This window comes from Fusarium vanettenii (assembly GCF_000151355.1).
Source record: "Fusarium vanettenii 77-13-4 chromosome 8 genomic scaffold NECHAsca_10_chr8_2_0, whole genome shotgun sequence".
In the NCBI taxonomy this organism is placed as follows: Eukaryota; Fungi; Ascomycota; class Sordariomycetes; order Hypocreales; family Nectriaceae; genus Fusarium; species Fusarium vanettenii.
In genome coordinates, this window is record NW_003315874.1 from 232,566 (window position 1) to 258,353 (window position 25,788).

The 25,788-nt window shown below is 53.4% G+C and overlaps 4 protein-coding genes across 4 annotated transcripts; 2 read left to right on the forward strand and 2 right to left on the reverse strand.

Annotated features, from left to right (window-relative positions):
- Positions 1-129: 129 nt before the first annotated feature.
- NECHADRAFT_62693 (uncharacterized protein) lies at positions 130-7,876 on the forward strand (the record flags this gene model as incomplete). The annotated part of the gene is made up of 3 exons (XM_003048653.1): positions 130-4,809; positions 4,860-4,939; positions 4,988-7,876. The coding sequence occupies 3 exons, from the start codon at positions 130-132 to the stop codon at positions 7,512-7,514; spliced, it is 7,287 nt and encodes a 2,428-aa protein (XP_003048699.1). The 3' UTR covers positions 7,515-7,876.
- A 2,128-nt stretch (positions 7,877-10,004) lies between these two features.
- Positions 10,005-11,439, reverse strand: NECHADRAFT_83649 (uncharacterized protein; the record flags this gene model as incomplete). The annotated part of the gene is made up of 3 exons (XM_003048833.1): positions 10,005-10,601; positions 10,987-11,252; positions 11,310-11,439. 3 exons carry the CDS (start codon positions 11,437-11,439, stop codon positions 10,005-10,007), a joined length of 993 nt encoding a protein of 330 aa, XP_003048879.1.
- A 6,752-nt stretch (positions 11,440-18,191) lies between these two features.
- NECHADRAFT_70960 (uncharacterized protein) lies at positions 18,192-19,424 on the forward strand (the record flags this gene model as incomplete). Its single annotated transcript, XM_003048654.1, has 1 exon — positions 18,192-19,424. Exon 1 carries the CDS (start codon positions 18,342-18,344, stop codon positions 19,422-19,424), a length of 1,083 nt encoding a protein of 360 aa, XP_003048700.1. The 5' UTR covers positions 18,192-18,341.
- A 1,010-nt stretch (positions 19,425-20,434) lies between these two features.
- NECHADRAFT_46868 (uncharacterized protein) lies at positions 20,435-24,208 on the reverse strand (the record flags this gene model as incomplete). Its single annotated transcript, XM_003048834.1, has 2 exons — positions 20,435-21,136; positions 21,281-24,208. 2 exons carry the CDS (start codon positions 24,206-24,208, stop codon positions 20,435-20,437), a joined length of 3,630 nt encoding a protein of 1,209 aa, XP_003048880.1.
- Between the last annotated feature and the right edge of the window lie 1,580 nt (positions 24,209-25,788).

Consider the following 25,788-nt stretch of genomic DNA (forward strand, 5'->3'; position numbering starts at 1 on the left):
CTTTTCCAAGCATGCAACTTACTCGACCTTCCTTCTAGACCTCAGGTTTACAGTCTGTTTGACGAACATAACGACACGCTACCATCTAATGAGATAATCATCACCCCGTTCACGAATTTATCGAGAGCTATGCCTCCAAAACGCAAGAGAAACGACCGCCTTTCGGTCGAAGGAGGCCGTTCTTCCCCGCATCGCCCTGGCGATACGATGCTTGGTCAACACGACCGCGACGACGGCATAGGGCGTGGCCGCGGTAGAGGACCTCGTGGTCCTAGTCGGCGCGACTCATCCCAAGGTCACAACCGAGCTACGCAAAATCATCAACCAAACCCTTCCCCTACTCAACGACGGCCCAGCTCCTCTTCACACGCGCCGCCTCCGCCACCTCCGCCTCCTCCCGCAGTCAGGAAACCCGCGCCGCAGCCTGTTCAGAGGCCAGTCTCTCCGGTCCGTCAAACGTACCGATACGATAACCTCACAGACGAAAAGATTAGCACCTGGGCCGAGCGCGGGCGAGACGAGATCCTACAGCATGGAAAGCAATCGCGCGATGATGTTGACATTACTGAACTGTCAAGCTTGTTCCAAGAGTTTATCCATGCCGTTGTTGAGGCTCGACTTCCACCTGCTGATGCAGGCGCCTGCGTCAAGGAGATTATTGGAGACGAAACGTCGGAGATCATTAAGGAATCATACGCGTTTGCTCCCCATGCCCTCTTCCTTGACTCTTTGTCAATCGTCATGGACAACGAGCCCGCTATTTTCCGGCCGACCCTGCGCGAATTCCTCATTGCTACCGGCGTTTCCTCCAGCTTGATGCGACAGGTTTTCGATGCTCCAGTTCTACAACAGCTTGGGCTGATCAGAGACAACTTTGCAAAGCTGGGCATCAAGCAGGCAACAAATCTCCTTTACCGACAAGCCAACTACAACCTCCTTCGCGAGGAAACCGAAGGATATTCGAAGCTTATCACGGAGCTCTTTACCACTAGCAGTGTTGCACCGCCTCCTCCTGAAATGGCTGAGCAGACATTTGAACGAATCAAGGCTTTAATCGGAACCTTTGACTTGGACGTTGGCAGGGTACTTGACGTCACACTTGATGTTGCTGCTGCCGTCCTTATCAAGCAGTTCAAGTTCTTTGTCAAATTCCTCCGAGTCAGCTCCTGGTGGCCTCGATCTCACCTCAAGTTCAGCGCCGCAGTCTATGTCGGTGGCCTACCTCTATGGGCTACTCCTGGATACTCGCAATGGACGACGACAGAGGAGGATGAGAAGCTTCTGGAAGAGAAGAAGCTAACCCGGGACATCGCTTTCTGGAGCCGAGGTCGAGAAATTCATCTGGGTGCATTCTTCGAGTTGGGTGGCCGACAGGTTGCGGACTCTGACTCGCAAAAACTCACCATCGCCAATGGAGCTGAGGGCGACGATGCGGCTGCCGACCTCGAACGACAGTGGGTGCAGGAAACCAAGACACTGCCTCCCGCAGGCAACCGAACTGCTGCACAATTGCTCGGTTTCAAGCTTCGATTCTACAACTCTGAAGCTCGAGATGAATCCGATGTTCTCCCTGCGAACCTGCTCTACCTGGCTGCTCTCCTTATCAAGATTGGTTTCATCTCCATCATTGACCTCTATCCTCATCTCTCACCAGCTGACGAAGAGATGGAGCAAGTCCGTGAAAAGGAGATGAAGAAGGTTGAAGAGGCAGAGCGAGCTTCACGAGGTGGTCCTATGAATGCGCTCCTAATGGCTGGCGTCCTGCCTCAAGGAGATGATGACAACCCCATTTCCTCAACTCTCCCTCGACGAGAGCTTCCCAAGAAGGCGGATGCGGATGCGAAGGAAGCCGCGACAGAAGCAACAGACAACAAGCCGAAGCTGCCGGAGCCTTTGGAGCAAAAGGTATCGTTGCTCACTCAGCTTCTGACCATTGGTGCTATTCCCGAGTCCTTGTTCATTCTCGGTCGCTTCCCCTGGATCCCGGAAGCCTTTCCTGAGGTCCTTGAGCGAATCCATCGCATCCTCCACCACTGTGTCGACAAGGTTTTCAACGATAGCCGACCTATCATAAAGAGCGAATCCGGATGTCCAACGAAATTTGTTCCCGACTTCGATCAATCAGGAATCCCCAAAGGCAGTGTGCGGCTCAGCAGGCTCACAACTCGGAAATCTCTCAGGTGGCCTTTCCCCGATAAGACGGACACCAACGAATCGCAGACCTACCGATACTACTGGGATGAATGGGCAGATAATATCCCTGTTTGTCAAACCGTTGATGACATCTTTACTCTTTGCGGAACCCTACTCAACATCTCAGGTGTCAACATGGGCAAAGACGAGGCCCTGCTGACAAAGTTGGCCAGAATCGGAGCCAAGAGTCTTGCTGAAGACAAGTCGGAGGACAACTTGACCCGTTGGCATGATCTCCTTCGAAGACTTTTGTTGCCCGCTCTCAGTCACACAAAAGCCAACGCTTCAGCCGTGAACGCTATCTGGGATCTCATGAGGCACTACCCCATGACAACTCGCTACTCTATGTATGCTGAGTGGTTCGAGGGCCAGATTTCTCGCCTACCTGCCATGAAAGCCGCCTTTGCAAGAGCGACTTCGGAAACCCGTGGCACTATGAAGCGTGTCTCTCTGACTAACCTGAGCGAAATGGCCAAACAACTCGCCAAGACCAGCTACTCGTCTCCTGGCATCGTCTTCAGGGTTGCGTTCGAGCAGCTTGAATCTTACCCTAACTTGATCGAGGCGTTTGTGGAGTGTGCCAAGTACTTCACGGAGCTTTCGTACGATGTCCTTGTCTGGTCACTGATGAACTCTCTGGGCAAGTCCAGAAGCCGTACACAAGCTGAACATGCCCTTACCACAAGCAAGTGGCTGCAGGCTCTCTCAAGGTTCTCTGGCAGGGTGTTCCGGCGATATACCGTGTTAAACGCTACACCCGTTCTTCAGTATGTCAACGACCAGTTAATCAAGGGCAACTCTACCGACTTGATCATTCTCAAGGAGCTCATTACATCCATGGGTGGAATTGTCGATTCGGTTGATTTCACTGATCACCAAGTTTTATCCATGGCTGGAGGACAATGTCTGCGACGCCATACTCTGATCCGTGGTCAAGACAAACGGTTTGAGAACATCAAAAGTTCGAAGCGCCTGATCCAGGCCTTGACTGACTCCAAGCTTGGTGTGCAGCTGCTCATCAACCTGGCCCAGTACCGACAAGCAGCACTCTTCCAAGTACCTGACGACGAAGCTCACATCAAGTACCTGTCATCGATCGTTGACGATTCCCACCGCATCCTGGTTCAATACTTGGACCTTCTCTGGAGCAATCTCGAGCCTGCCGAGTTCGATGCACTTGTACCGTCTATCCCCGACCTCATTCACACCTATGGCCTCGAAGCCGGCTCAGCATTCCTTATCGGACGGGCAAGCCTCGCCCACCGTATGTTCCCATGGCAGGCGAAGAAGCTGGACGAGCCAAAGGGAAAGGAGAAGGGTTCTCAGCCTGCAGACAAGGACGGTGATGTTTCCATGTCAAACACCCCAGCCGCAAACAGTGGAAACGAAACCCCGAGCCAGGAACCCGTCCAAGCCGACGAACAGGTGGGAACCCAAAGCTCGCCAACATCCAACTCAACTAATTCCCCACGATCACAGAAGTCTGACGTTCCTTCTCTCGTCAGGGCGGCACTACAGCCCATCGTGGACTCGATCCAAGATTGCGCCCGCCCTGAAACCTGGCAAAAGATTACCCCAGATCTCTATGCGACTTTCTGGGCTCTCCAGCTGGGTGATCTCTTTTGCCCTGAGAAGATCTATCGCCAAGAAAAGGATCGACTCAAGAGTGAGGAGTTGGCTGTATCTCGAGATCGCTCCGACATGTCGAGACGAGGACAGGAGCGCAAGGTAGAGAAGAGAAAGGAGCTGATGCAACTCCAGATCGGCCTTCATGAAGAATGCGCCGAACATGTCCTCCGACAGGGCAAGTGGAAGTTCTACCTTAGCAAGCAGTTCCAGTCTTCGTTCCCTGAGCCTAGGGCGAAGCCGGACAGCATCTCCGATGTCTTGCTCGAGCAGTGCTTCCTACCTCGAATGCTCCTATCTACAGCAGATGCGGAGTACACCTACAGGTTCATCAAGGCCCTTCACGAGTGGAATGCCCCTGGTTTCAAGTTGATGTCACTCTATGATCGCCTTTTCAACGCCAACCGACTACGATCACTGATCTTCACATCCAGTGTCATGGAGGCCGAATACCTTGGCCACTTCTTGAAGCTCATCCTGGAGGATCTTTCGCGATGGCACAAGAATGCCACCGTGCCTAATGAAAAAGAAAAGGCATCCAAGGATCAGCCTCGACTAGGCGCCTACGAGAAGGAGGGCAAAGGCCCCAGCGACCAACCTCGTCTTGGATTCGCCCTCACTGTTGACGACAATGGAAAGCCACTCACCTTTGTGGAGCATGAGCAGTTCCGTGACATGCTGTTCAAATGGCATAAGAACCTCAACAGTGCACTCCGTTCTTGCCTTGAGGGTGCAGAATGGATGCATATTCGAAACGCCATCACGGTGCTGAAGGCCGTGCTCGACTTTTTCCCCGCCATCGACTTCATGGCTACCAGGTTCTCAGCTCTTCTTCAGACCATTACCAAGCAAGAAATGGCCTCCAAGCCTTCGCCGGACAGCGAGGTCGGCGGGCGCGTTGATCTCGCGGTCGCCGCTCAGGGCGCAATGTCCGAACTTCAGAGAAGAAAATCCAAATGGGTTATGGTCCAGGCTTTCCGCCCTGGTGGTGTAAGTACATGCGAAAGACGTATTTCTAGGCGATGCTAATATTTTGACAGGCCGGAGCCGCCCAAAATGAAACGGATAAATCAACCAACTTGCGTGCTACTGCGCCAGAGTTTAGGCCGGGCTCCTCCAAGTAAGTTCTACGTATGAAGCAAGATGATTAATTGCTAACTCGATCCAGGGCACTCGGGGCAAAGCAGTCCGGGACTGAGGAGGAGGATGGGGAAGTAAAGGATGCAAAGGACAGCAAGTCCCCTGCCACCGACACCGCGACAAAGACCGCAGGCACTCCAAAGGACTCATTGCCTGCCAAACCTACAGGACCCAGGGAAAGCAACAAGCGTGATTCAACTCCGCAAGGTCCTCGCTCGTCAGCTCCAAGCTCAGGACCTGGCTCTGGTCCAAACGGGCCCAAGGCTGATGCTCGGCCAAACACCCTTCCCGATCGGCCTCCCCATACACTCCCAAGCAGACCTGATGTGCCCATCCCTGCTCACTTCACTCCCGAGCGATATAACCAATCTCGAGGACATGATCGGCGAGATGGCAAAGAGCAACGGGATCCACGCACCAGAGACCCTCGTGAGCCCCGAGACTCTCGCGACAATCGAGATCAAAGAGAACCTAGAGAGCCTCGCGAGGCTCGCGAGAATCGCGATCACCGTGAGATACGCGAGCAGCGTGATAACCGATCTTTTGATGCTTCTCGCCCTGATCGGCCGCGAGAGTACTCTGATCGCCGGGGACAGGAGCACGGCCGAGAACAGGCGAGGCCTGACGCACCTTCGCGCCGGAATGACCATGAGCGTGAGCGGCCTCGGGATTCTAGAGGCGGTCGAGGTCATGAGCACGGCCGTTTGAATGAGCCGCCTGCTCAAGCTCCCACCGCGCCTACTGGTAACACCGACGCACCCGAGCCTCACATCAACCCTGAAAGGGCTGCCCTGCTTGCCCAAGAGCCTGAGCGAACCCGTGCCCCTGGTTCTGATCGACCCAGTAGGAGCCGTAAGAATGCTCCCGCTGAGCCGATAGAGGGCGTCAACCCAGAAAGGGCAGCCTTGATAGAGAACAGAGACAGCACGCCATCTCGCCCACCTCGAGACGAAGGACGCGGTCGCAACTCGCGTGCTCAGTCTCCTCGACGAAGCGGGCGCTATGGACACGAGAGTGGTCCCCAAGAAGGCCGTGAGGAACGACACGACCGGAATCATCCAGTAGATCACCGGGCTTCAGGAAGAGACCCACGGGAGCGTTCCCCAATGCCGAGCAACTATCGTGGCGAAAGGCCAGCGGATCGTGAGAATGATAGAGCGTCCGGAAACAAGACTCGCGACGCTTCGGGCTTCCATGGTCCCTCCTCACGCGGTCCGGAGCCTGAGCATAAGCCGCCTCATCAGGACGACTCATATGGGCGTCTCAATCCGATTCAAAGCGTAGCCGATATTCCTTACGGCCCTCGAGGTCGTGGACGAGGATCTGCAAGGGGCGGGCATGGTGGACCACAAGGCCTTCCAGGTCGACTGGACAACCGATTCGCTGCCCCAGAAGCCGAGCGACCACCCACTCCTGATAGGCCTCCTCCGACTGGCCCATCGTCAGGCAGGGGACGACGAGGCGGGTATGAGCAAAATGCTGGACCAGTGACTCCATCGAGCACTCCTGGAGGCCCACAGGGCAGAGTTAGAAACTCTGGCCCGGGCCAAGGCATGCCATCTCCCGCATCGACCAACGCAACACCTTCGGGTGTTCATCCTGAACGACTTGCTCAAATCGGTAACTCACTGCCTCCTCCTCCACCACCAGGACCACCACCCCATGGCCCAAGTCACAGTCATGGCCATGGTCGTCAGTCCATGCCTGGAACCAACACACCAGACCGAGGATCAGGCCCTGGGCCTCGTCAGACCCCCGGTAGCTACGCAGGGTCTCCAGCAGGCGACGGAGGTGTACCCACTGGTCCAGCTTCTTCCAACGAGCGATCCCGCAATGGTGGCAGCCGGAGGCAGCTGGCTGGTATAAACAGCACGCTGCAGCAAGCACAAGCCAACATGCCAGACATGAGTCGAAGCAGTAGCATGCGAAGGAACCCACCCAGACAGACGCTTGGTGGTTCAGATGCACAGGTCCTCACAGGGGGTTCTCCCGTTAGCACACCTGTTGTCGAACGTCAAGACCCTGTTCGACATGAAACGTCAAGCCGAGCACCTGCCAACGGGGAGGAATCATCTGGTCGTGGTGAGCATGAACGAAGCCGTCGGGATCGCGAAAGCCGGTCCAACCGCGCCTCACGTCGAAGCAGCCGAGAGCGAGATAGAGAACGAACGCCAGGCCGGGAACGTGATGGCAAGGAGCATCGTGAGTATCGAGAACGACGCTCGGGAGCTAGCGAGGGTGGCCGAGAGGAGCGAGAGTCCTCAAGGCGGTCGACTAGAGATCAAGGCGGCAGTGGACGCGAACCAATGGGCCCTCCTCCCACTGGCGGAAGAGACCTGGTGCAAGGACGGGAGAGCCGGCATCGAGGTGAAAGCCAAAGTGGGCGAAGTGGCGAGGATTGGGGGAGCAGCCGAGGTGGACGTGGAGGACAACGTGAGGGAGGCTTGAGGCCTGAAGATCGCCGCGAAGGGCGAGAGGAACGTGGACGAAAGAGGAGAAGTGAAGAAGGAGTTGGCGGATTATCGAGCGAGCGCGAGAAGCGACCCCGACGATGAAGGGATGTTGATTGGGACAGTTGAGTTCAGTTTGAGGAGGAAACAAAATCATGGTATTTGCCAAAGAAAGAGATGTCAAGATGGCATCTGATCAAAAAAGCTGTTACAATGGTGGACGACCAGCACAGAGGACGACGGACGGACGGACGGATACGACCGAGCACAGTCTGATCAAGAACAAGAACAAGAGCGAGAGAGAACGAGAAAGTCGGCGGCGGCGAAGCAGACGAAAATCGCATCATCAGGGCGTTTATCTGGACTTGTCTATTTTTTTGCTTGGCTTGCTCCGTTCGACCTTGCATTACCTTACACATCTCCTTCATTCACTACTTGCTACTACTACAATTATTACTGCTGTTACCACTACTATTGCCATCCACAAATGGAGGGCTACACTCGACACACATTTTTGAGATGGATGCGACATGGCATCAATCAGACTCGAGGCACCAGCGGGCGACATCAATTCGCATCGTTCGACCTCATTGTTTTAAAAAATGACTTGGGAAAGGGGGGGGGAGTTGGGCATGGATTGGATTTTAGATACCCGGCATCGATACCTAGTTTTTTCGGTTTTGTAACATCAGATTCAACAGCATTGGGAGTGGAACGGTTAAACTGGCTCGGTATTGTATTATTGAGCACTGTAAAAGGAAGGCGCTTGTCTACACAGCGAGGCTATTGATAGATCACAGCAAAGGGACATGCCCTGGAGATTTGGTGTTTTCTTGGTCAGAGTCACAAAGTCAAAAGACTTGAGCGAGCATGGAACAAACCACTTGCGTGATTAAGAACATGTTTACTATGAACATATCGACATCAAGGCTAATAATTAGTCGAGGCATTGCCCTATCTTCATACGTTTCTTCACCCACCTTTATGAGGACTACTCTATCAATGGCCTAAGTACTATCTTACACCCACCCTATGTCCCTACGAAGATGAAAGACTCTTATCCATGACTCTTCAAAACCGAGTCTATTCTACCGCCTCTTTTTCCATCAATCACTCAGTCCTTGACCTTTCCTATACCTTCTCGCCATCGCCGAGAATGAGTCACTACGCCCCCTGAGCCATACCCCGTTCGACAGTCACTTCTGCAGATCTCGACCCTTCTATTTCCCTCAGAAACCCGACTCCAAAGCGTCCACATCATCCAAGTGGCGCCTCTACATCCCAAGCCTCGGATCTCTAGCCAGGGGATGATTATCCGGAAGCGGTCGTCCCTTCTCACACGTGAACGAGCCACTATCGTCATCTACGAAAAAAGAGCTTCTTTTCAACAGTCTAGAATGGTTTTTTTTTTTTTTTTTTTTTTTTTTGACACTACAAAAGTTGTGAGCCACAAACGTCCAGAACAGAGTCTAAAACCTTCGAGTCAAGTAGACAGTTGAAAAAGAAGAACAAGCTACGCGCCATCTGCCGCCTCTCACTAACAGTTGAACCAAGACGACACAAACTTGGGGGGCTGTTTCACGTGGCTCAGGCTGAGACAGGTTGTCGAGACCGTTTACAGCCAAAACAGCCAGACAGGCACAAAAACATTGACTTTGATACCATGATTGCGTGGCTGTTCGAGTTGTCGTTGCATATGGTGAGACAGTCAGGAAGTCCTCATCATAGACATATACTGTAACAGAGTGTACAGTTCATTGCACTGCCACATCACAAGTAACCACGTCACTAGACTTCAAACCTGTGTCATACCAGTAAGTGGTTGGTTGAATTGTGTGTGTGCTATCAACTACCCCAGGTAACACTCGTCAGGCAGCATCCTGACCTTTCCCTGACATCAAGAAAGAGAAAAAACTATACTTTTTGCCGCCAGGAATCCTCCTCATCCTATAGTCTTTAAACTCTATGTACAAAGAAATCCGTCCCAAAAAGAAACCGACAACGACGACCCCCGTGTATTATATCCAGACCAAAAGGAGCAATGACTGTGTGCAACTTGTTCAGCCAGAATGGCCTGACCAATAGATCCTCGCACTATAGCTGCACCAGCCCCAAACTGTCCATTCATCGCAGTCTCGCAAAGGTCGTCGTTGTCCTCATGCCCCAAGTATAAGTCCGAATCGAAACGAGACAGTCGGCCACTGCCCTCATAACCATGCAGATAGCACTCGCTACCAATGAATGAGTCATCCCATGCATGCATGCCCTTCCCTTCATTCCTTATACCGGCCGCTTGCTGTGTATGTATGTACCGTGCCATGACCATGACCGTGACCCCGCCCGCCAGTCGCTGGGGGAACGTGTCCCTTGCCTTGTGTTGTGCCTGCCACTGTGTAATGTGTCCCTGAAAAATGCCAACGCCTTCCTGGTATCATCTTGAAATGCAACAAAAACCCCCAACAGGGTGTGGAAATGTGTGAGCCCGAGAATGCGAAATTCGTTTCGTTTACTTCATGACCTTGAGCGGCCCCGTGTCCGTCCGCGTGGAACATTCTTCGTCAATCGGCTTGTCCGTCACCGTCACCCGAGGACGCCTCAAGTTCCGGGAGTGGGATCTGGGTTGGTTGCACGGAGCACCTTGGGTGCCTGAATCCTCCTCGAGTAATCGTGGTCATCCCGGAGCGTGTTGATGCTTTCGTGGCTAGCGCTGCGGACGTACAGTCCTTGCTTGAACGGGTCCATTCGTGGGTCAACCTGCAACGTGCTGTTGCGGTTGCTAGCCCCAGCTGCCGACACAGGTGAGCCGGCCGCCATGCTCATATCAGGTCGCTGAGCAATGCCCGAGGAGCTATCTCGGATGCTTGGGTCATCATGGAAGGCCTCCTGCTCATTCTGCTGCTTCTTGCGGCGGAACCAAATGAACAGTACAAGAGCCGCGAGACCCAGGACGGCGATAATAACGCCCACGACGATGCCGACAACCTGGCCTGTACTGAGACCACTCTTCTGTGACTTTTCATTCGCGCTTTCATTTGCCGAGACACCGGCGGTGGTCGACTGTGTTGGGGCAACTGTGACAGTCTTGACAGTTCCTCCAGCAGTGACTGTCTGCACTAGAGACGTAGGCTCCTCAGTAGTTGTCGAGGTTGATTCCTCTTCGGTGGAAGTCGAGGTTTCTTCTTCCGATTCCGTCTAAGGCCATTGTTAGCACCTATCCAACGACTTATTAATCACATCACCAGTTTCCGATTTGGAATAGCATGCGTGTCGAGATCAAGCGTACAGTTGAGCTTTCTGGCTCCTCCGTTGAGGAAGACTCGGATGTCGGTTCCACTGTTACTGTGTTCTGCACCGTCTCAGTTACCTTGGATATGATCGCAGTGGGTTGTGCCTGAGTCTTTGCCAGTTAAGCCGCGATGTCTTACCAAGCGGAAGGGGGCGAAAGGATCAAGAATACGCGTGGCAGATGAGAAAGCTGGAGGACGCTTGTCCAGGCATGGCATGGATGGGTGGATGGATGGATAGATGGCAATCACAACAATACAAATAGGCATGAATATCACGAGATGCTACTTACTGTGGTCTTTGATGATGAGGACGAAGGCCCCTGTGTGCCAGAAGGCAGGACGTTGCCTAGAGACACATAACCGTATAGGCCATCTCCACCGCAGTTCTCGGAGGGCCAGGCTGGACAGGGGATGTCGCATTTTGATGTATCCTCCTGCGTCGATTTGGAGGGGACGTAATTTGAGCACCAGCACAGCTTGTCCTGCGTAATGGCGAAGGCGTAATCGTCGATGCAAAAGTCATGGCAGAGACCATTCGTTTGATAGATGCTCGAGTCTGTAGATCATGGTTATTAAAGATTTTGAGAACCAAGTCTGCAAGTGCAAGACATACTCTTGGGGGTTGAGCCAGTATTGAAGCTGGCGCAGTATTCAATGTCCAAAGCACTGGCAAGAGGTGCCCAGGACGATGCTAATAGGAGAAACACGCCTGCTGGCAGGGCGTTCCTGCAAGGAGGAAACATGATTATGAATTTGGTCCAAAAGCCTATAACGAGACGAGGTTAGGAACTGTCTGGCGAAGAGAGATGGAGAGCATGCGGAGGGAGGCCGAGTCCATGACCATTGCTGTAACACACCTTTACCGATAGAGTCGACGGCGAGAGAGCATGTGAAGTCGAGTGCGACACAGATGAAGCAGGTGAATCACCATAACACGGTCGCGAAAGCTCTCAGATGGTCGAATTCATATCACGTCGGATATCGAGATGTGTAGTGCTACCGGGATTGTTTTCGCGAGGAACGTCTCGAAACCGGAACTGATCAGCCGATATCGCTAGGGCGACGACCCGGGTCGAGTGAGGTCGCACAGCCAAGCTGTCGAACAAGACGACGGGGTTTGGCGAAAAGATGTATGCTTGAGCGAAGGTGATATATCGGATCACGGCGCTGATTCGAGCTCGACGATAGCGACGGTGGTGTTGGGATGAGGTAAAACGACGGTGGTGAATGAGTCAAACCGCGCAGGTTAAAGTTCTCAAAAATTGTTTGTCGTCGATGAATGGGCCCGAATAATCCAACACGCAGAGCGAATCCAACACAGCTGCAACGCAAGCAAACGATGCCTCCAAAAAAAAAGACCCAAGGATTCAAATGATCGTCCCAAGTAAAGCCAAAAAATTCCAAAAATTACCGGGGAGGGAGCAAGTGAAAAGAGAGGACAACTCCAAGCCGGCAAATGGATATCGCGGAGGCGGACTGGGCGAAAAAGAGGTTGGGGAAGATGGTGAGAGATTGGAATGCGTGGCTGGAGGTGAGGTCGAGACGAGAGGAAGAGCGAGTGTAAGGTAGGTACGGATAGAGGTAGGGAAAAAGGTGTTGGAAGGAGCGACAGGACGAGGGTGGTCGAATCAGGTAAGAGCCAAGTAGGTACCTGTACCTTGGCAATCTAGCACGGTACTCCCGGGTGGTGCTTGCCCGCGCCAGCGCCAGCCTACCTTGCCTTCAGTTGGGACTAGCGGAGGGGCGGCGGCGGCAGAGAGGAGCAGCAACGACCAGGGTAGGAAACCGGGAAGGAAGGGACGGAAGACGAGGTTCCTATTCCTAACCAAAAAGGATGGAACCAGAAGACGGACTGAGGAGCGCTCGGGAATAGCGACGGGTGGAGGAGAGACGGTCTAACCCTCGAGATTTGGTCTAAAAGGACGAGTCTAGGCGACAATCTGTCAATGACTGACTGCTTCTCGTGATTGAAGCCAAGTCTACCAGAACGAGCGAGCCTATCCGAGAATCCGTCCTGTCTCTTGTTCGTCCCGTCGAGTACGAGGTTTGGCTTCCGTTACGAGGCCAGTGAATCCTGTGGTCTGGGTACGTACCCCCGGGGGACAGGACACAGGACAGGACAGTTCAGGTCTGCAGGGGGGCGTGAGGCCAAAAGTCAAGTCAGGATCCAATGCTCAGCTAAAAAGCCAAGGACCTAAAGGGCTCCACGCAGCCCAGAGCAAGATGAGCGAAGGAGCCAAGATGGATAGGCTTGCGCGCGCGCACGGAAACGAGCCACTCCGCGGACTAACACCGAGTGAAGGAGGGCTTTTTCTCTGTTTTCCTCTGGTGATGATGGTGGTATCGAGGCGCTCGAAAAATTTACCGTCTCAGTGGTGGCAATAGGGAATGATTGTGATGTGATGTGACGGGACGGTCAAACGGTCAAAAGGGGGAGTAAAGGAAGGAGTGAAGAGAAAGGAATGGAGACAAGTCAATTGTTTGAACAGAATAGAAACAAGAAAGCGAGGGAGAATGCAAAAGGAGGAACTCAGCTCAGCTTGATTGAGTCCAGGGAGATAAATTTGATCGACTTGGAAAATGCCTGAGGTAAGCAAACTCCATTCATCACTGATTGCTGGGTCGTCATGAAGCTGAAGCTGAATTGACCTCGACGCCGCTGTCACAGTGACGAACTACTGAGAAAAGGTCCCTCCCCAATACGCTAAAACACGCGGCTTCTGCAGTGCCCTTGGGCTTCAACTTCGTCCCGTTGCCCTATCCGGACAGCGGAGGGGGAGCCCCTGGTGAGTGATGTCGTCACCAGCAAAGCTCAGCGCCATAGGCCCTGGGCAGCGCGGGTGTCGTGTTGTTTTGGGCCACTTTCAGTTTCGGCTCAGCGATTGAACGACTAGGGGCGTGTCGTGTCGAGTCCATCGGGGGAGTGGGAGTGGTGGATCTGCTTGCTGAAAGTGGGTGTGGACTCTCTCGGCACGGCGATCTCGATAAACAGGTAGAGGTACATGGGCGGATACGGAGGGTTGGAGTGACCGACAATCGCAATTCGAAGCAGAGATCCCCAAATCTGGTGGTCCATGGCATGTGGGATATTGGCATCCCTGTCTCTCTCTCTCTCCGTTGCTACTGACGGTTTTCCAGATGCTCAGACGCTTCAACGGTCAAAGGCATTCATTTACTGGCGATTAACTCGAATTGCTTTCTCAGCCATGGTCGTCATGTTCCTGAAGGTCATAATCTAGACCTGAGAGGGCTTGCCGCCGGGCTGAGAAAATGAAATTGGACACCATCCATTTCACATCGCCCAGGCACCCTCCTCGGCAACCGAATATCCGAATTGGCCTCGAGTCTTGGCCTCTAATCTAATCGCTACTGTCTGTTGCTGTCCCAGGGCCATTCGCTCCGCTGGAATGGGGTTCAATCAAAATCTCTGATTGATTGCCCGTCGTTTGGAATCAGCAATCACTCCAGGCAACTTCTCGCGAAGACTTGTCAATTCGTGACATGTACGACAGCGACAATGATCGAGATAACGACGTGCGGCGCTAGAACGAGACATAGAACGAGGCGCCTCAGATCTTGACGTCTTGCTTTGCTCCGTCGAGGCCTGAAAGTCCGCTCCGTCCTGAATCAAGATCGATAACTCTCCCAAGCATCATGATATGAGAGAGACATCCACCGGCCCCGGTTTAAAACGCCAGATCTAGTCGACACAAAAACCGGCACGCCTCGGAAAGAGATGGCCTCATGTACTGCGTGCTTGTTTTTGGCTGATGGCCTCAAAGCTGCAACACCCATCAACCCCATGCCCGTCATCTTGCTTCACAGGCAAGCTGTGGCTCCACTAGTGTCCACTCTGAAAGACGCGCAATATCGTGAGGCTAGCGGGTGCCATGGATCCATTCTCACAGACAATGAGACGATTGTGTAGAAGCGATTTGAAGAGAATGAGAGTGTGTGTTGTTTACAGCTGAATACATTGCCGCTCCTCCCGTTTAACTCTGTACCATCCCCTCTCCAGGCGCCTGACGAGGCTAATTTAAATCAACCTACTAGTCCCTGAGCGCGGCGCCAGCGCCGTTGGACGTGGCATCACCCAGTTTAGGAAACGGTGACCTACCGTAACGGGCCAGTTCCGGCCCCTTTTTGCTAGGCTGGCAAGATTTAACTCGAACTCGATCCCGCTCTGTCGTAGTGGTGGTGGGTGAGAAAATGGCGTGTCCCGTGTGTCCATATCGATGGTGGTCTTTTTTTTTTTTTTGGTTTGATCGACATGAAAAACGGACTTTTGGTGAGGATAACGTGTAGAGAGAGAAAAATACGGTGATTATCCCATGGGCAAACAAGGACCAAGGAAACCCCTGCTTGTACGGCTTGCTGGTTTCAGTGGACGGGGAGCCCGGGACCGCGGGAGAGACACGAAGAAGAGCGGAAAGGATCGAGCGAGGGAGAGGGAGACATGGATGATGGATCCAAGGTTTTTGGTTGCAGTGTAGGTGAGCAGAGCATGGGTTAAGCAAGAAGGATACGGTCGCAGAAGATAACAATCAAGTTTGGACTTTAAACTACCCCATGGATAGGAACTACTAGCATCGTGGCATTCATACTACTACTACTACTACTCCAAGAAAAAGAAGCCATCCCGCCTTCAATGTCTTCGGTTGACGCCGTCACTCTCAAACACTGACGTCTCGTCCCGTCCCCTGTCAACGATCCCTTTTCATCTCCAGAAAAGAAGGTCAAAAGGAAATGGTCACCCCCCGCTTTCGAAGGGTTCTTTTGGGGTCAGATCATATCCATTCATTCCCCCCTTGGCAATCTTAATAAACAAAATCCCGTCCGCTCGCGGGTAACGGGAATCCCCTCTCGACGTCACCGGTATTTTAGAAGCGAAGATTTTGACTTTCGTTGAAGGGCCTCCCTGGTCCCTTCGGTATATCTTTTTAGTTGCTTGTCGTGTGACTTTGTGCGTTCTCCGATATCTTGTCGCCGATCTCAGGGTTTGAGCCAAGGAGACAAAGAATGGCCTGTTGCCCTGCAATCTTGTCTCCTCCCAGCCTTCAACAGCTGAACACAGCACAGAAAAAAAAAGAAAATAGTGTTGATGCCTGCTTTTCTCACAACGCTAGCATGTCGCCTAGTCCCTCTTCAGAAGGGGTTCGCGGCCGCGGCCAAGGACTCGGCGTCTACATCTGCAAGTTCCGGGTGGGATGATGGCACGATGCGGGCATGCAGCTGTTGTGTGGATGGTTCATGAAGCTATCAAGCGACCAGGTGGCTGGATGCTACGCTGAGATCTTGGAGTTTTTGAGCTATAGGATCCGCCTCTTATTTGTTTCCCATGTTGAAAAGACGGGACGAAATGTTGGCATTTTGCACAGATATCTTGGTCGGTTATTGTCCAGGGACCGTATAAGAGACTGCGAAAACTTGGGGATGGAGTTTCTTGGCCAAGACGAGCACGCACCACATCCAACTTTCAACACCATGACCGCCCAACACGAACCGAACCCCAACTCCCCATTTTTAAGCGCTGCTTCCCCTCTCTTAGATGCTACCTACAGTACACCCACCTTGATAGGTGACCCTTTTCCCTCACCACCACCAGGCAAGCGAGGTTCGAGGCTGCGTTCCTCCAATTGTCCAATCGTCTTGCTCTCCCTTCCCATTTCGGCCCCCCTAGTGAGAAATCGTATTGTTATGGTGGGTAAATGTAAACAGGAGGGACCCTTGATTACCAACAACACGCGCGGTGTGGCAAATCGGTTCATCATGTCTCAATCTGCGACGCTATTCCCATGTTCAGAGGAGGGTCACGCAGAGCAACGTGGGGGGAAAGAGAGAAAGAAAGAGGTTGGGATGCAGGCTTAGAGGGTCCTCAAGATCCTACATGTCTGATATGCTGTGATCTGTAGATATCAGCTCACACATAGATTCGCGGTCTAACCCGAGCTTTTCAGCCTCTTGATACCAATGGGTGGGTGACGACAAAGGAAAAGGATGGGATGTTGCGGCATCATCCAGCCGTCAACTGGCGTCTATTGAATGGTTCTTGTTCCTCTTGTCCGCCATTTCCCGCCATAGTCGCCCTGACCGCCAGAACTTGAGGGGAGCATCCATCATGAACCTAGACAGGCAGAGCGTGTGGTTGAGGCTCCGTTTTTAGCCTCCCCCGGGAAACCTTGGCCGGGCCCCTCCTCATGACTGCATTCCGCCATATTCGCACATGTCAACAAAGGACCCCCAAAGTTCCAAGTACAAGAAAAATCATTTTAGCGACTTTCTCGTCAAAAAGTGTGTCTTGCATGTCATGTCACGCACGACCAAGAAACCCTGCCAGAGCTGGGGGAGGGGGGAAACGGGATGGGGTCTGTGATACGAAGCACCACGTTGCCACTGGCTGCAAGTTGTGTCCTTGAAAGGACGGGATTTTGAGGTGCCTTTCTTCCAATACGCTATTCCAATACGCCAGGCCTTGCCCGAGACAGGCCCTTCGAATCACGAGCTTGGTCACTGTCGCCGTTGCGTGTTTGGCTGCGCCCGTCATGCCCGTAAGCCGAATGTGAATGTATCTGTAGCTTCAGGGGTCCCACCTCCTGCAAGCCGCCCGCCACCAACGGCAGTCGATGGACGTAAATATCCAGGCGAGAGAGAACTCTCGTGATTTGGGCTAGTCTGGCCGAATTCAAAGGCAGGCCTGGGTGCCGTATCTTCTTAACTCCGTCATCGCTTGCCGCAACCGGCCCCGTCCGGTCTGTCGTCGTCCGTGTTTTTGCGGCACACGAGGGCAGCGTCATGTATGGTAACCATCGGAACGCCCGGTATCGACATTTTTTTCATGATTCTCGATCCGGAGCAAGAGATGCCGTGATTTCGGTGTTACTTGGGAATCTCAACACCTCGGTTGAGGAACGGGAGAGCTGTTGAGAGGGGGCATGTACCCGTACATTCTGCACCTCATCACGTCTTTTTCTCGTCATGGTACAATGTCCGTCTGTATTGAGTTTGAACAGGTCCCCAGACTAGGCAGAGCTAGACATGAGCTTGTGGGAGCACCCGAGATCGCAGTACAGTAGTTGCACGACCAGTGGAGAGATCAGGAACAAGTAGGAATTCACGTGCTCTTCTGATTTACTGGGTCGATCAAAAGCTTGTCTATGATACCCATATCTTTTGATCAAAACTGCACAATAGAGTTTTGCTTGTGCACTTTTCAGCAGCCTCAATGAAACTCCAATTCATGTGACAAGTCTAGGGTAAGCTACTTTTTCTCCTTTGGGTCACATTATGGCGATAGCCTTCCCCGCCGACCACTCACAAGCCTGCATTGGGGCAGGTGGTCCCCCGCAGGTGGCCCAAGCTCCTCCTGCTGACGTCCATGTCATGGCGTAACTTCTCTCCACCGACGGGAGCCTCAGCCTTGTCAACATCTAGATCTTACAACCACCAACTTGCTCTGCAGCAGCATCTGTATACCCCCCTTTGGCCTCTGCCGCGGCTCCGTTTGTATTCGGGGCTTTCCCTATTATTCTTTTAATACTCTAATGTAACTTGGGCCAAAAAGGTCGCCCCCGGCCCCACCTCCGGCTCCGACATTGACCTTGGTACTTGATTCCCGACGCTTCCGCTTCAGCTTCAGCCTTTCGATATGATCGGGAAACAGGGCTATCACGTCCTCCCAGGCCATCTGGGCCACCTGGGCTATCCTCGACGCCTACCGCTACTGATTGGAGGCGCCGTGGTATTCATCATGTGCATATTCTACCTTCTCGTCACGTTCGCGCCCTGCCTCGTCTACGGCTCGTGTTATCAAGGCTACTTGAGCGCCTTCAGCTTCGACGCCAACCTCGCCCATAACCCAACATGGATGGCTTCCATCCCCGACGAGGTGCCGCTCTCGAGCCTCAGCGTACCCGGTACGCATGATACCATGACTTACGAAATTGGCGACGAATTCCTTCAATGCCAGAACTGGAATCTGTCTACCCAACTGAATGCAGGCGTTCGCTACTTCGATATCCGGGCCCGCCTACGCGAGAATGATTTGCACATTTACCACGCCTGGGGTTACACTGGCTTCAGTTTCGAGGATGTTGTCCATGATATGACAGAATTCCTGGACAGCAATCCTTCCGAGACCATCATCATGCGCCTCAAGCAGGAAGGTGGTCCCATTGGCGAGGGCAACACTAGAACATTTGAAGATGCCTTCAACCGGCATTCCTTTGGAGACCACCTTTACAACTACAGCTCCACTGAACCCCTCCCATTGCTCGGCGATCTTCGTTCCAAGATCTTTGTGCTTCAGAACTTCCCAGATAAGGAAGGTCCTTATGGCGTTAAATGGGAGGGTTCTCAGATGATCCTTGAGGACCTTTGGATAATTCCCGACGTCTATCATTTGTCGGAGAAATGGACCGCGATCCGCACAGCTCTTGAGATGGCTGCAACAGCGAGGCACGACAACAAGGCCCTCTATCTCGCCCACCTCTCCGCATCGGTCGGAGTCAAGCCGATTGAGGCCGCTGCTGGCCCCAGGAACAGGACCATCACGGGCATGAACGACATGACTGGTCAGTGGATCGAGGATTTTGAGAACAACCCAGAGGCGACACGCACCGGAATTGTCATCATTGACTTTCCCGGGCAGAAGCTCATCGATGCCATCATCCGGTGGAACAGACCTCTGGAGAAGGGACGTCGTTGGTCAAGGTCAAGCCTGCTCAGCTGAAAGAGAGAATCACACTTGCATACCTCACAGGCGCAGCTGATACGTGTATTCAAGAATCCTCCAATTTCCAGCCGTCAGCTCCGCTCAACGACAACCCAACCATGACTGACACTGACAGCCTCGACGAATCAAAGAATTGCCAAATCATTCCACATCCGTTAAAGGCCCCTCCCCAGAAAATGATGATTTTCACTTTGGATCCAACCCACCCGCTGATCCATTCCCTCCCCTGCATCTGACGTGGATCCCATGGCGTCCCGGTGCGTGTTTCATGAGAGGAGCGGGCTTGATGAAAAAAGAGGAGATCGTCAGGGACAAGCAAACACCAACAGAAATCAAGGAATGACCCGACAACGCACGTTTTTTTCACCCTGTTCCCGGGTTCAAGTGTTTATTTTTTCCTTTTATCCATTGGTGATTCCGGACGCTTCTTCCGACCGCGGTCTTTTTTCTTCAATGGATACACACCGTCCCCGGTCGGCGATGCGTTGTCCTTTACTTGCACGAGAGGCGTTTGTATTTGGTGGTTATGACTGTCTGGATGCGTCGAATATGGATTGAGTCTGAAGGATTTGTTCTCATCAAGGATGGATTTGGTATCCTTTGTATTGTTATTGTATCACTCCAACCTGGTACTCGTAAGATGGAACAGGGACTATCGAGTGAGAGAGAAGGGTTGAATCACCCCCTAGAACGCAAAATCCTTCCTTTCATTGCTTCTTCCTTGCTTGATAGAATTCCTGGGCACATAGATACATACATACATGAGGGCATAGATACATCCATGGATCCATCCCAAGGCGTACAGTACAATACATACATTTAAACCCGAAAAAAAAAAAGTTTCAAATTCCCCAAATAAAACCCCATTTCCCAAAAAATGCCATTAGAAGCAAATGCCAAGCAATCCTGATGCTGATGCTGATAATGTCCCTGCACCCAAACACCCTGCCAATTAACTTATGAACCCTTTTGCAAATAAATCAAATCAAAAAACAACAGAGCCTTTTTTACGTGAATCGTGTGGGACTGGGACTTCCCTCACGGCTCAGACTCTCAAAGCTGTCCACCATGGCCAGGACGCGCGTCCGTGGTCTCTCGCGAGTCAGAGGCATGGCCTGGGCCTCCATGACGACGCCCGAAGAGGGACGACCGTCGGTAGAGTGGGAGAGGTGAGGTTCGAGCGGAGCGAGGTCGACGTGGTGCATCAAGCCCACCGAGTTGCTCGACTCGCCCCTCATGTGGTGTCTCCTTCGGCGGTTGGGGGACGGTGACGGGGAGGGAGATGGAGATGGAGATGGGGAGGGGGAGTGGTGGTGGAAGAGGGGTTGGAGGTGGGCGGATTTTGGTGGTTGAGGTGTTGAAGGCAGCTCAGGTTGTGGTTGAGGAGGTTGTTCGGGTGGTGATGGCTGCGGCTGTTCACGCTTCTTGGGCTCTTCCACTTCCACCTTTTCCTCCTCTGGACGCTTGAACCGTTGTACCGGCACCGGCTTCTCTTCAACCACCGGCTCCTTTTCCTGGATGAGTTGTGGCTTCTCCTGAACCAGGGGGGTCTTTTCCACGAAAGGATCATCATCATCATCTTCTTCCACGAGAAGATGAGATTTCTCATCGAGAGAAGCCTTCCTTTCATTAACAAGAAGAGGCTTCTCTCGGAAAGGATGTTGTTTCTCCTCAACAAGATGCTGCTTCTCAGCCATCTTCTCATCCATCTCATCTTCTTCATCGTCATCATCATCATCATCATCGTGACGAAGACCACCCCTGAGCACAACCCTCTCCTCCTCTTGGCGAACCCTGCTCCTGAACGAAGTCCTCCTGAATGTCCTTTCCTCCTCGTGATGCTCTGCGCTGACTGTTCGTTGACTCTCCTTCTCGGGATCCACGAGCACAGCTGACTGCGGCTTCACCGGCACCTCGTTCTCGCGGTCGCTCTCAGAGTCGTTGCCGCCGTTGACCACCCTCAGACGCTCCCTAGGCACCGTGAACATGACCTGCACGAGACGTTGCTCTACCGCCTTTTCAATATCCCAGTCTGACTCGCCACCGGGCTCCAGACCACCAGCTCCTCCCGACATCATGGCATCCCTAGACGATGACCCGGGAACAGCGCTCAGGTCCTCCCAGTCCTGACGGCCTTGCTTCCGCCTAAGAAGCTCGCCGCGCAGACCAACGAGGCCGGGCTCATAGTCACCGCACACAGGTTCTTGATCGAACGAGCGTCGAACTTGGGCCATATCTTCACGAGAGGATGTCGGTGTACTAGATCCGGAAAAGACTCGTCTGAGGGAACCGAGCCATCCTCGGCGCGGCTTCGACTTGGAAGGTGATGAAGGCTCGTCGTCATCATATCTACCAGGAGCGCGATCACCCATAAGGAGCGCGGGACCCTCGGCCTGAAGAACGCCAAACGATGAGCGTGCCGTGTTGTAGCTGCTTGACGATGTCGAGCTACCCGGCTTAGGGTGCTCGGCGCCAGCTGCTAGGAACGTAGGAGCGAGAGGGTTGAGTTGACGGGCCTTGGCCTTGATGCTCTCTGCTGCGCTTCGTGCCGACTCGGACAAGTTAGATCCGCTTCGGGACTCATCGTCGCGCAGAGCAACAGAGCGGTTCGAGTTACGTCGTGTAGGTGAGACACGGCCTTGCCCTTGAGTTTGGTTCTGGCCTTGGTTCTGAGCACCTTGCTTCTGGCCATGTCGGCTGTTCATACGAGCGAGAAGTCCTTCAGCGGCATCAACATCAGAGACCCAGTCCTGAACCTCAGGATCATGTCGTGGGCTCTCAGGGCTAGGCGTAGCGGAAGCTCGACCACCAGGAATCAAGAATGCGGGTGGGGGGATAGCACCGGCTGTAACGGGAGTCTGGAAGGGATCTGAGGGAACTTCGGAAGTAGGCGTGTGGACAGAGTCATGCACTCGGTGATTGTGGTATGATTCTTCTTCGTCGTCCTCGTAGATGGGATGAATCGGTCCTGGGAAACTTCCTGGTCGTGGCCCTGTGGCCACATAACCACCACGGGATGGTCTCGGCATGGGCTTGTGAGGGATGTGAAGGCCAGGCAGGTTTCCTCGGTTGCCTCGCAGAGACTCGTAGCCGAGCGATCGCTCACCAGCAACGTAAGGGTCAGCGCCGGTATACCAAGGAACACCACCGGTTCCCCAAGGGTCGTCATCTCGCTCCATCATCTCTTCTCGTCCGGAGGAAAAGTGGCTGGCATCCTGAGACAGAGCACGAACAGCCTGGTCACGATTCTCACGGTGTCGCTTACGTCTCTTGCACCAGCAAACCGCAGCAATGATCAGGGCAATCAGAACAGCGACACCAAAGCCCAGACCCAGACCCAAGCCAAGTTTCTTAGAGTTGGAATGACTCTGGTTGTCCTTGGGAGCATTGTCGCTCTCACTCTCAGAAGGCAACTCGCCGGCCAGGGGGTTCTTATAGTCGTTCTCCCAAGATCCAGAAGTAATATTATAGAAACGGAGCGAGCCTGACACGGCCTGGCGCTTCGTCTTGCGGCTTGAAGTAGAGCCAGAAAGCTCCCAACCGCCATAGACCATGAGCATGTTGCCAGGCAAGACTGCCGCACCGTGTCCATAGAGTCCAGTAAAGTCGGGCTGCTCCTCTGGGATCTTCCACTGCCATCCGCTGTAAGCATCGCTCATCTCGAGAATGGCAAGCTGAGGCTCGGCAGGGGTGTTGACGTCCTTGACCCATCCTCCCAAAACAATGATGGAGTTTCCGTCCTCACTAAGAGTCGCAGTGTGTCCGGAGCGACTGTAGACATTGTCCGCAGTGTTCTTTGTGCTCCTACGGGTCGTCGTGGACTTGACCGTGAGATCCGTGTTGGGAACCTTGACATCTGGCGCTTGGATGTCGACATAACTCCAAGACTCAGCGGGCAAGTTCCACACGGCTACGGTGCTCATGTTGATAAAGGCCGACTCGCTATGTCCACCAAGGAGTACATAGCTGGTCTGCTGGGTGACGATGCCAGACCTGTTAGTAATGGAAGGTGTCAGGCCTGTAAGGGTAAAACCAGCAATCGGGACGCGCGATCCGCTGCTGGAAGCCACACTCAATGTGTATGGTGTGTTGGCGTTTCTGTTTGTAGGCGCAAGGCTTATCATGGTCCTTGTGTAGTTGGCCTCAGCCTGCCAAGTCTTGGGAGCGCTGGATCCAGAGTCGGGTGTGGTACACATGCCACCGTAGGTATACATAGTCGGCTGGTCCATCCTAGGAGCAAGCATGGACGAAAATGCGACAGTAGCGCCGAGAAAGTAAGGCGCACGACGACGGTCGCCATCATCGCCGAGGCCACGTCGAGTCCAGTCACCTCCCTCCTCCGGGTCGAAGCTCCAAACATCGCCGCTGCCGGTCTTACAGTCGCCCGCGTAAACGAGCACGGAACCGTTGGCTGTCCTGGCGGCGCCAAACGCCGTGCTGCTGGACTTGTCCAGAAGAAACGGGAGAGAGGTCCTCCCGGCAGGGCGCTCAAGGTCGACGTCGTCAGCGCTGACGCTCTGGGAAAAGTTGAGGGCGCGGAACTCGATGCTGTCAGAGGCGGTCTGTCGGAAGATGTAGGCCAGGTCAGAGGCGGCGCAAGGTACGGTATGGTCGATACATGGGCGATCGGGCATGAGGAGCTGAGTAGGCACGTAGGGGAAAGAGTGCGCGGCAGCCGGAGAGGCGAAGAGGATGACGGTGATGGTCAAGAGTAGTAGAGTGGTGATTGTCATGGTTGGCTGTGCCGAGCACCGGCTTCGGTTGTTGGTCGTTGAAGCCATCGTGGTGGCGTGTGGTCTGGTGTGTTACTCAGACAAGAGACGATGGGGGGTAGGTAGTCTGTCTGTCTGCTTCGTCTCTGCTCATGCGCTGTTTCTCGCCGACGATACTGCTGGGCTCTCTCTTACTCAGAGCATCATCATCGTCGCCGGCGCAGTTCGTAGTCGGTTGGTGTTCCTATCGTTCCTCGCTATCCTTCCTTGCGTAGAGTATCTTTTGCGGTTGCGTGTCGCAAGAGCGCAGTCGCAACAGTGTTGAGAGAGGTATGATCGGCGCTCTGTGGGAGATTGCTTCAAGAATTCTGTGCAATGTCTCGGCCTCACAGTGCGGTCTTGGAAGAGAGGATTCGAGTCGAGTCTTTTCTCTTGCAGGCCTAGAACACGGGCCGCTCTTGGATCGGGTTGTCCCACGCTTGGGGGAAAGTGGTTCAAGACTAAGTTGGATGACGAGGAAGAGGAGCAGACTTGAGGAAAAGAGCAGAGTAGACCCAAACAATAGAGAAACGGCAGTGAACAAGAGCAACCACATGTAATGAGCAGGGGGTCCCCTCCTCTAGTCCCGGGGTCTCGAGCTATATCCTCCACCTCGTGCACCTAGAGTTTGTGACTGGGCTTATCTTGTCAATAGCTGGCCCGTCTGATGGTCTCATTCGACAATGGCTCCCGCAATGGCTGCCGCCCTCGGCTTGGCATGGCCCGATTCGAGGGAGAGAGGCCAATCGACGAGCTCCCTCGAGGTCCGGCGAGCTGTGCAGGTGGGTTGTTTTGGTCGACGGTTGCCACGGAGACTCGAAGCTCTTTCCGGTGGCGGGTGGGGCCGGTGATGGAGGGCATAGGAGGGGTGCTTTAGCCTTGGGCGGGAGGCAAGGATATTGAAGATATCACATGTGGCATCCTTGTAGACGTAGCAGAGACGGATTCTGTCGTACATGTGTTTGCATCGATATCATGTTTGCAAACAATCAAACATCACGACGGCTTCTGCTCTGACACTCAAGCCTCTAAACCGCCGAGACAAGCTGGTTCCGTCGAGGGTCTAGGTGTGGCTTCGACAGCGGCTGTGGCTGTGCGCTCGCTCCCCGGCAAGTGGGTGCAATGGTCAAATGTCATGGCGTCGCGTCACAAATCCCTGCCTTTCGTTTGCGTCCGTGGATTCACCCCAACAACCAACGTCCAAATTCAGTTCAGTCACTTTCTGTCTCTGGTTGCTTACTCCTGCTTCATGTCTCTCCTCCCTTGATTGTACCCTTTGTTCAATGTCTTGGCTATTGTTAGAAATATTACATCTCAATCTCAAGATATCAATCTCGTCATAAATACTGTTTGTTGACCTCCAACTGACTTTACTTCACATTTCAGCTCAACGCATGTCAAGACGTATCCGCTCAATCAGCTGAGCTTATGGAGCCATGTACGCTGCCGATCATACTAGGGTAAACCTTGCCGAGTCATCTATAGTTGCCCAATCAACTATCAATTGTACCAACAATCCGCTATCACTCACTCCGCTCTCAGAGCTGACAGATCCATCCTCGCCTTGGGTGGGTGGTACTCCAGGACCCTGGCAATGGATATCTCATGCC